Genomic DNA, 9,339 nt, shown 5'->3' on the forward strand with positions numbered 1-9,339 from the left:
ACGCTGAAAGCGTCACTGGGCACAGACGTGATGCCGGTGTTGTCACAGATGACTCTGGAGAGTGTAACAGCGAACAGAGCCTGCCTCTGCTGTGGCGTGAAAACACCGGGGTTCTGGTACCACAGCCTGAAAAATTACAGAACTTTGGTAAATTATTCCATTCAAATCTACGATTTGCTTTTGAGAAAAGAAATCAAACAATCCTACTCTGCTTTACTGACCTGTCACCCCCACGGATTTTCTGGAACTGAGTTCCAATGAGGCAGGCGAACAGAGGACCCACGCGGCCGCCAGGCACAAATGGCTCTGCGACTCCTCCAAGCCACACGTCGATGTTTTCGGGGGTCCCGTAGAGCTCCAGCAGCTTCTGAGCCAGGGTGGGATTCCTCAAAACCTGAGCCAGCTCTGCCTGGTTACTAGGCTGGGACAGACCACAGAACCTGCGCCAGGCGTTGTAGCCTGAAGTGATAGAAATCATGAGGATAAGAAAGTGAGAAAACAAGAAATGTTTGTCCAATTAGGGCAGCATTTTCATTCTATTTGTAGCATCCAATTTTATTTAGACTTTAATGTTTAATAACTTCCTGTTATTAATTTTTCAACACCTGTAAATACAACAATAGGTCATCAGCGTAGCATATGATGATGTCTTTTAGGCTAGTCTGCGATTTATTACTTGACATTGTATCTGAGGTTTGCTGGTGATCATTAGGACTTAGATCAGTTGTCTCAAACTGCATTCCTCGAGAGTCAGAGTCCTGCATCTTTTTGATGTTTCTCTTCTCCTCCACACTTGAATTAAAGGTCCATAGAGCTCCAAAGAGCTGTGCTGATCAGCTAATACCGGAGCCAGGTGTACTGAAGCAGACAGATATACAAGGTGCAGGACTCCTGCAACTTGAGGATGGGAGTTTGAGACTACTGACTTGGGTCTTTGAGGTTTGGGTCAGAGATCATGTTCAGATTCCCAACTGCAGGGTGGAATAAGTAAATCACGTACCAGGCAGGCCATGATCACGACCCCTCTGCATGTTCAGAGCACCCAGGTCCAGAGCCAGGTGCTGGATGAATTCAAACAACCTCTCTCTCAGAGCATCCACCAGCATGTTGTCCTGAGTGCCCAGTTTAGCAGGGCGACCTAGCAGACCACGCAGCACAGGGTCGACTCCACCTGGAGAGTGAGAGCAAAGGAAATGAGGGCTTCGTCCTAAAACACAATGACAAGATGGCTGCAGTTATTTCTGTGGGGCATACCTTCGAAGATGACTCTCCAGGGGGTGAAGAAAGCCTTGAACAGGGGGACACTGGGGAACTGAGGGTGCTCTCTGTAGTTTGGATCCAGTCTGAACAAAGCTGGCTGGATGGCCAGGTGAGCGAAACGGTAAGCAGCTGTCGCAAACACATTGGCGATGCTAGGGTCAACATTGGAGTTGTAGCCTGGGTAACGTCCAATATGTCTGCGCATTGCATCAGGACCCAAAATGTGAGGAAGATAATCCCTGAAGACAAAAATCTGATACACAAAAACCAGCATTTGAGTGAACAGCACAGGCTTTGAAGAAAATGAGACTCCTTGCTGACTCTTTGAGGTTGTTTACCTGGGTGTAAGCACCCATGATCTTGCGCGCCTCTTGGTAGAGAGTCTCACTGTCCCAGTGTGGATTCAGCCTCTTCAGCTGACGAGCCAAACGGTTGTGTTCACGCACAAACAGGGTGTGGATAGAGGTCAGGGCGATGTTCTCATCCACGCGGCCATCACCTGCAGAGAAATACACCAACAGCTCAATTCCTGCTGACATTTTTACTTCTAGAGGAACCTAAAAATGACAAATTACTGTAATACTGAAATACAGACTTGCAGGGTTTGCTCATTAGCAAATCCTGTGTTTCACAACTTGTGTTGTTGCTGAATTTTGTTTCAGTTTGTTCTGCTCTTATTGAAGACTGACTACATAGACTAAGTATTTGAGCAATATTATTTTTTTATGTTTAAAGGATCAAGCAACATAGTGATTGCTTGATCCTTTAAAAAAATTACACTGTTTTGAGACTTGTCTTTTGTTATTATTTTTTTTTGTCAGTGAAAGATTATGTATTCAACTGTTTAACTCAGTTTCTCTTTAGAAACTCACAAACCTGCAATAAAACAGGGCACCTCCCTGGCGTTGGTATCGTTGGTGATTCTTCTGCGGGTGGCGCACATTTGCACCTGCAGGGAGTGGAAGGGCAGCAGCTCGTGCCCGTTGTCCATGAATTCGGTGTTGACGCGCAGCAGGCCGGAATCACTGGTGAGATCACGAAGGTTCAGGGCAAGCTTCTCATCTGAGCCATATACTTGTCCCAGATCCAGAAAGGCCGTCAGTGAATTGATCTGCTCCCTCTTGTTGGGTTCTCCACCAAAATTAAATGCAGAGTAACCCGTTCCACAGGCAGGAGCAGATCTAAAGGCTGGGATGCAGCTATCTGGACGGGAGGGAAGGCGGGGGTCTCCAGGAGGGATCTGATCGTTAGAAAAGCAAGAGTTTTAAGTAAACAAACAGAAAGGTGAAACAAAATTAAACAATTTGGTTTGAGCTTTGACACCAACCGGGATAGGGATGCATGGCTCACTGTGCTCGCAACTTTCGTCGCAGTTCAGCCCATTGCTAAAGGAGCGGATACTTGGTGAAAATGGTGTGAAGGAGAGGTCATGGTCATTCCACTGGCCAAAAAAGGTCACCATGTGAGCGTACTCTGTGTCATTGACAACGCCTGCATCTGTTGTGCTCAAGATGCTATTGGACACCTGTCGCACCTAAAAGTAGAGAGAAAAACATTTAATGTTACACTTGAGACAAATATTTGGTTAAATAAGTCTGGATTTTGGAAACTAAGTTGGTACCAATGGGAGCAAGAAATTGTTGAATCTGCGATTTAAGTCCCATCCTTTTGGTTGGGAAATGTCATCATCGTACTCAGAGGGCAACCAGCGGGTGAATGGGGTGTTGGAGGCACCCAGGCGAGGGTTGTTTCTGTAAAAGAAATGTGGAAGGTTCGAGATTCAGTAATTCAACAGAAGTGAACACACCTTTTGTGGTGAATGGCCTAAGAAGTTAGAATGCATTTCACAAGTACTTCTCTAGAGGGTAAATTAAAAAAGCAACTTCTAAAAACGATGCTTTGCACCAATAAACCCCAAATTTATACCTAAGACCAAGTTGACAAGATAGCTGATCAATCATTTCTATAAAACTAGACTAAAAAAAAAAAAATCATTCTTTATCATAAAAACTTACAAGTTGTTGCAGACGCTGGTGATTGTGCGATACTTGTTGATATTTGGTGTGTTGTGACATGGTGGATTCCTGATTCGAGCTTCACATCCAGTAATCCGGGCAAGTTCTCTCAAATCTTGTTCCGTGAGTAAATCTGAAATGTATAGTTCAACGATCCATGTGTCTTTATTGGCTTTTGAGTATCATTAGATTATTATTTAGAAGCACAAGACTTTCAACCAGAAAAGGAAAAAAAATCAGCTTTGACTGAGCCTGACCTGTTGCATTGAGGGAGCGCTTGTGCACACGATGCACTTTCTCTTGGACCAAACGGAGAGTCTGTGCCATGTAGTCAGCAGAGCGCACAGCTGAACGAGTGTCACCGCGAGGCTGCTTCAGGAGGCGAAGAGCATCATGAGGCTTCACCACATCCCTGCGGACCCGTCTGAGGCTCCTGCAGGAGAGAAAATGGAAATATCTCTCAGTTTTAACAAGAAATCCAGAGCTCCGCAGTTCAGAAAACTGCTCATCACTCAAGATGATGAACTCACTCTTCTCTGGAGTACGTATATGCATCGTCTACTATTTTCTTTGCTTCTTCAAAGCATTTCTGAAGAAAAGGACTGCCGAGTCTTTCACCTGAAAAATAAGAACAGCTTAAACATCATGCATTTACAAAGCAAATATGCAAAAAAATATTATGTCAGGAGAAATTTACCTGTAGGTTTGGATTGACTGGGCACCAGGCAGAGGCCCAGGATAAGAAGTACAGAGAGAAGCATCTCTAAAACAAAACATCAAACAAACATCAACTGGTTAAAAATACAATAAATTGAAAACCTTTTCCTCTGTGGATCAAAATAATTTTTTCTACCTTTGTCTGTGAAGGCTTCTGTGGCTTTCTAGGATGCTCTTTGAGATCTGGAGGTTCGGATGCTGTGTTCAACTCTCTGGCCCTCCTTATATTCAGTCGACTGACCCAACGCCTCGCCTCCTTTACGGGATGAGCAGGTGCGGCTATTTTCAGGAAATGCAGTTCCTTCTTCCTTATCAAAGTCCTGCAGGAAACACTGCTTTCAGCTAATCAGCCACAGCTTCTGGTCAACTGATATGACTAATGGTCTACTTTAGAAACCTAAAAACAACAATACAATAAGTTCTGCTGGATGGGTTGGCCAGAAAGCAGCACAAACATAGCAACACTGACATGGGGATAAAACGTTTAAATAACTTTGATCAAAACTCACTTTGCAATGTCATTTTTCAAAGATAATTTGATGAAGGTAAAGGAGTAACAAAAAAATCCAGCCAAACACTGAAATGAAATGATGTGATATAGATTTGTTTGGTTTCAAACAATTTTCCTTGAGTTATACTTTGGTAAACTAAATAACAACAAGCAAGTTTAACTTTAGCATTTGTACTTTTTCTAAAGTAGTTAAAGCCAAACTATCACTCCAACATAGAAATTTCCTCAACTTAAACATTTTTGACAGTTATTAATTTTCACCTTCCTAATATAGCCATTAATGATATAACCCAAAATAAACATGTTAGCATTATACTGTTTTCTGCTTGAACCACAAATGAGAATTAAAGTGGAATGAACCAACATCTTGAGTTAGATTCATATCAAAATGTTTAATCTAGTTTTGTAAACTTTTATTATGATATAAATGAAATAAATGACAAAGGAAAAGAGGGACACTTGCTTTTGGAAAAAGCTTTTCTTCAGAATACTTTACTGATGGTTCAGGAGTTTCAGCCTTTAGCAGAACAACACAGAAACTACAGATAAGAAAAATAAAATAAAAAGCAGAAACAGTTTAGTCTTTACCAAATGAAGACAAGAAATCTAAATAATATGGAAATTCAAAGAATCATTTTTTTTATTTAGCATTTAATAGAAGGAAAAAAAATCCAGAATATTTTCATTTGAAAACAATGCTGTAATGACTGTAAATGTGAGTCACACAGGTAAGGAAATAAAAAAGCAATCCTGCATTTGTGCAAGACAAGGAAGTGGAGCAGTAAATGTAAAGTTAATCATTATGTTTCTTTGAAAAGCACCGTAAGTGTGTGTGTTTTATGGTAGGCATGCCTTTTCTGCACATACAATGGGTTTTTCATGCTGTTGTCAAACAAGCTGAAGTTCCTTGATCTTGACTGTCATGAGATTAAGTGAGTAACTGATTATTACTTCAACAGTGTCTTCACACATTTTCCTAAAAAGTGGGTCAATCAAACAACTGCAACTAATTCAGAGAGCTGACTAAAACTCACTAAAACCAGGAAGTTAGAGCACATCACCTCAGTTCTAATGTCCAGCTGAATGCACTGCATGATTTGCAGTGAGAGAAGCTGCAAAGCTAATGGCCTTTTCTCACCTGGAGGAAGAGTGCCGAGTCTTGGAGAAGGATACCTGTGTGGATGACATCCTTACCTTTCACAACAGCATTCCACAACGTTATACAGGTCAGCCTGTGTCCAGTTTGAGTGAAAGGCACTGAGGTAAACTTCAGCTGTGGCAGCGCGTGTGGCGCATGGCCCCCAAAAATGTGACTAGTCCATGCTCCCAGCTTTGTCTGTTAAATGCATCAACTATGAACCCATCTTTAAGGAATAATTGACTCTAAAGGTATGTGCCGGAGTCCATGACTACACCTAAATTACAGGCCTGATCGCTAGTTTCCAGCTGAAGCAGCTGAAGCTGTGTGTCGACTCCAGGCTGCTCCTTTTTAGGTCCAAAGACAGTAACTTCAGTTTTATTTCTGCAAAGCTGAAGAAGGTTATGGCACATCCACACATTTATCTTCTCAGATGTGATTTTGCTAGACACATTTTCCTTCCTTTTTATATTCAGCTTTAAGCGTGAATTATTCTTTCTTTCTTTTTCTTTCAAATTTGCAGTGTGAGATTATGCTACTGCAATAAACGATACACTTATTTGTATGTTTTGACCACAACTTTGCAAGACATGTCATTAAGTGTATTCCACATTTAACATCTCTGAGGTCTCATTTTTGATGTTCTGCAGCTCCTTATTTTAAAAACAGTTGCCTTAAATTTGCAACAAATCAGTAATAAAAAATGAATAAAATCAGTGATTGCTCAATTGCTTTATTGAATGCAACGTTCAATACAAGACAACAAAGTTGCAGCAAACCAAAATATTAGCAAACAAAGCAGAACATAACATTTCAAGGTACAAGTTATTAGTGCATAACATGTTCACAATTTAATAGTCAAACTTGGCCAAATGCAAATTTTTGGTTTAATAGACTGTAAGTTGTAACAGAGTTAAACACATTCCTTCAATTTAAACCCATGGAACGGATATCCTTCTGAGTTTTAGCATAAAACTCACAATTTAATTACAATAAAGTGTAAAATGAGGATACAGTGGTATGGTGTGTCTTTATCTGGTCATGTGCTGCTGTGAATGACTGACGGGAACAGTGACAGGTCACTGGTGTTTTTAATGGGAAGTTCATCCTGGAGAGGGTAAGCTAATTTTATTTATATAGCACATTTTCAGCAACAAGGCAGTTCAAAATGCTTTACATGAATTAGAAGGAAATGCAAAGAAAACAAGAAAACCAAAGACAAAAGTTAGAGTACAAAACTAAATATTGGTTCCCCATGTTTAATAACAAGAAGTAGATCACAATCTATAAAGTAATAGATCTGGATCTTAAGTTTGTTTCTCAATGTTTGATTTTATTAGTTAGCTAAATGTTGGGTCTCCATGTTTGATTCTAGTTCTGGGTAAACTAACAGGAGTTTCTCTAGATCTTGCTCTGATATTAAAAGTAAAAAGCTAAATGTTGGTCTAAAGTAATAAGTACTCCACATTCTTGTTCAGGGCTGCTATTAGTAAGTATGCAAAGCTAAATGTTGGTTGGTTCTGCTATTAGTAACTGTTAAACTAAATGTTGATTCCAGTAGTCCTAGGTTGCTAAGTAGTTGCTAGCTCTAGATTTGAAAGCATAAAGCTAAATGTTGGTCTAAAATAATGAGGACTCCACAGGGTGTGTTTATGTCCCATAGTGAAGAACAAATGTCCTGATAAGAAGATGTTGATGGCCAGCCTGACAATTTCGATCGTATTCCCAGCTTTCTGTTCCAATGGAAGAAGTGCAGAGTGAATGACTGAAGAATATAAACAGGTGTGTCCGAGTTCTGTGTTGGCTTGTTTTGTTTCTTTATGATGGGTATAGGCCGTCATCCCAAAAGAGAAACTGATGTTTGAATATCGGTGATCTTAGAGGACATCTGGGGCTGATTGGTCTTCAAGGATCTGAAGAGAAACATACATTTTGTCAAATGCTGAGAAGATGAAATGAGTAGAGTATTGCTTGCACATAATAATCAAAATTCATAAAGCAACCAAATCTGAGCAATGACAAAAAATATACAAATGAACTGCAGACTTTATGAAATTACTACTCAGAATCAACTACCTCATTGGTCTCAAATTTCAGTGAAACATCTGGATCTTGCAGATCCAGAGGTTCCTGGAGGTCCAGAGGTTCCTGGAGGTCCAGAGGTTCCTGGAGGTCCAGAGGACCATGAACATTTACAGGGTCCACAGGGTCTAAGGCGTCCTGGAGATCCAGAGGGTCCAGATTGTTCAGTTCATCGGTCTGGGTTGGGTTCTGTTCATCACAAGGATCAAAATAAGTCTTCAGATTTTAAATATCCTAGATTTCTTTTGACAAAAGAGTGCCATGATTTCAGTAATAAAGGTTAAAATGACCTCTCCGTCACTGGACTCTAAACAACCAGCAGAGGATCCTGTAATATCAAACACATCAAACATTTTATACACAATTACAAAAGAGAACGCTACACTAGGTAAGCTGACTGGTCCTTAGGATGAAAAAGCTCTCACCGGAGTCACAGAGCATGGAGGTTGTCTCCCTCCATGCTAAAAGATTCAGGCGTGGCAGAGTGGAGCACTGCACCAGAGGGTTCCTATTTGAGACGACGCTGAAAGCGTCTCTGGGCACAGACGTGATGCCGGTGTTGTCACAGATGATTCTGGAGAGTGTAACAGCAGACAGAGCCTGCCTCTGCTGTGGCGTGAAAACACCGGGCTTCTCGTGCCACAGTCTGAAATATTCCAGAATGTTAGAAAATCACTCCATTTGATTTATTTTTGTACTCTTCATTAGTCCCATTCTGCTTTACTGACCTGTCACCCTGACGAATCCTCTGGAACTGAGTTGCAATGAGGCAGGCGAACAGAGGACCCACGCGGCCGCCAGGCACAAATGGCTCTGCGACTCCTCCAAGCCACACATCAATGTTGTCGGGGGTCCCATAGAGCTGCAGGAGATTACGAGCCAGGGTGGGATTCCTCAAAACTTGAGCTAGCTCTGCCTGGTTACGAGGCTGGGACAGACCACAGAACCTGCGCCAGGCATTGTAGCCTGAAGTGATAGAAATCATGAGGATGAGAAAGTTGAGGGATGGAGACAACAAGTAATGATTGCCCAAATAAAACTACCATATTTTCCGCACTATAAGGCGCACCGGATTATAAGGCGCATAGAATAGACGTTGCAGGAGAGGCTGGAGTTACATTATGCATCCACTAGATGGAGCTGCACTAAAGTGAATATCAACAAAACAGTCCGACTCCGGTAGGCGAGGAGAGCCTTCCGCGACTGGGCTGGGGCGTGGCCGGACGATGGTCACCCTTCTCCGTTCGCGCACAGCATGTTGGTGGAGAACGCGGTGCTAAATGACCTGCAGACGACCTGATTATCAGGTCGGTAGGTAGATGGGTCAGCCAAACAAACCAGCGTTCTGACAACTATCCCAGCATGCACCGCGCGCTGCTTCTTCTACGTGGGAAAATGAAGTCGGCGGCTGCTTACCGTAGTTGTTAGACCTGTTGTGGCTCAATATTGGTCCATATATAAGGCACACTGGATTATAAGGCACACCGGATTATAAGGCGCACTGTTGGCTTTTGAGGAAATTGAAGGTTTTTAGGTGCGCCTTATAGTGCGGAAAATATGGTAATCAGTAAAAATATGCTGCTGAAATAATGGACACTCCTATAAAATGTTGCAGG

General features: G+C 41.9%; 2 protein-coding genes across 3 annotated transcripts in view; both read right to left on the reverse strand.

Annotated features, from left to right (window-relative positions):
• The window catches only part of mpx (myeloid-specific peroxidase), a 9,224-nt gene extending 4,866 nt beyond the window's left edge, over nucleotides 1–4,358 (reverse strand). Inside the window, exons 1-12 of the mRNA XM_015051413.1 lie at nucleotides 4,129–4,358; nucleotides 3,973–4,038; nucleotides 3,806–3,893; nucleotides 3,533–3,708; nucleotides 3,276–3,408; nucleotides 2,882–3,011; nucleotides 2,588–2,794; nucleotides 2,137–2,500; nucleotides 1,599–1,759; nucleotides 1,255–1,513; nucleotides 1,001–1,171; nucleotides 222–459 (exon numbers count right to left, since the gene is read on the reverse strand). Coding sequence (XP_014906899.1) covers nucleotides 222–459; nucleotides 1,001–1,171; nucleotides 1,255–1,513; nucleotides 1,599–1,759; nucleotides 2,137–2,500; nucleotides 2,588–2,794; nucleotides 2,882–3,011; nucleotides 3,276–3,408; nucleotides 3,533–3,708; nucleotides 3,806–3,893; nucleotides 3,973–4,036 — 1,991 coding nt within the window. The 5' untranslated portion in view covers nucleotides 4,037–4,038; nucleotides 4,129–4,358. The remainder of the gene's footprint in view (nucleotides 1–221; nucleotides 460–1,000; nucleotides 1,172–1,254; nucleotides 1,514–1,598; nucleotides 1,760–2,136; nucleotides 2,501–2,587; nucleotides 2,795–2,881; nucleotides 3,012–3,275; nucleotides 3,409–3,532; nucleotides 3,709–3,805; nucleotides 3,894–3,972; nucleotides 4,039–4,128) is intronic.
• Nucleotides 4,359–5,351: 993 nt separating this feature from the next.
• LOC106959092 (eosinophil peroxidase-like) overlaps nucleotides 5,352–9,339 on the reverse strand; it is a 15,408-nt gene continuing 11,420 nt past the window's right edge. The window contains exons 12-17 of one of the 2 annotated variants that reach the window (XR_001427276.1): nucleotides 8,452–8,689; nucleotides 8,149–8,369; nucleotides 8,014–8,051; nucleotides 7,718–7,912; nucleotides 7,184–7,554; nucleotides 5,352–5,623 (exon numbers count right to left, since the gene is read on the reverse strand). Coding sequence is in view for 1 of the 2 variants with exons in the window: in XM_015051412.1 (XP_014906898.1) it covers nucleotides 7,519–7,554; nucleotides 7,718–7,912; nucleotides 8,014–8,051; nucleotides 8,149–8,369; nucleotides 8,452–8,689 (728 nt within the window). In the remaining variant the exon portion in view is untranslated. Of the gene's footprint in view, nucleotides 5,624–6,359; nucleotides 7,555–7,717; nucleotides 7,913–8,013; nucleotides 8,052–8,148; nucleotides 8,370–8,451; nucleotides 8,690–9,339 lie in introns of those variants that run through there. The other variant, XM_015051412.1, reaches the window with a different exon arrangement.

Source organism: Poecilia latipinna, unplaced genomic scaffold, assembly GCF_001443285.1.
Source record: "Poecilia latipinna isolate Pla-1442-1.1 unplaced genomic scaffold, P_latipinna-1.0 Scaffold1043, whole genome shotgun sequence".
In the NCBI taxonomy this organism is placed as follows: Eukaryota; Metazoa; Chordata; class Actinopteri; order Cyprinodontiformes; family Poeciliidae; genus Poecilia; species Poecilia latipinna.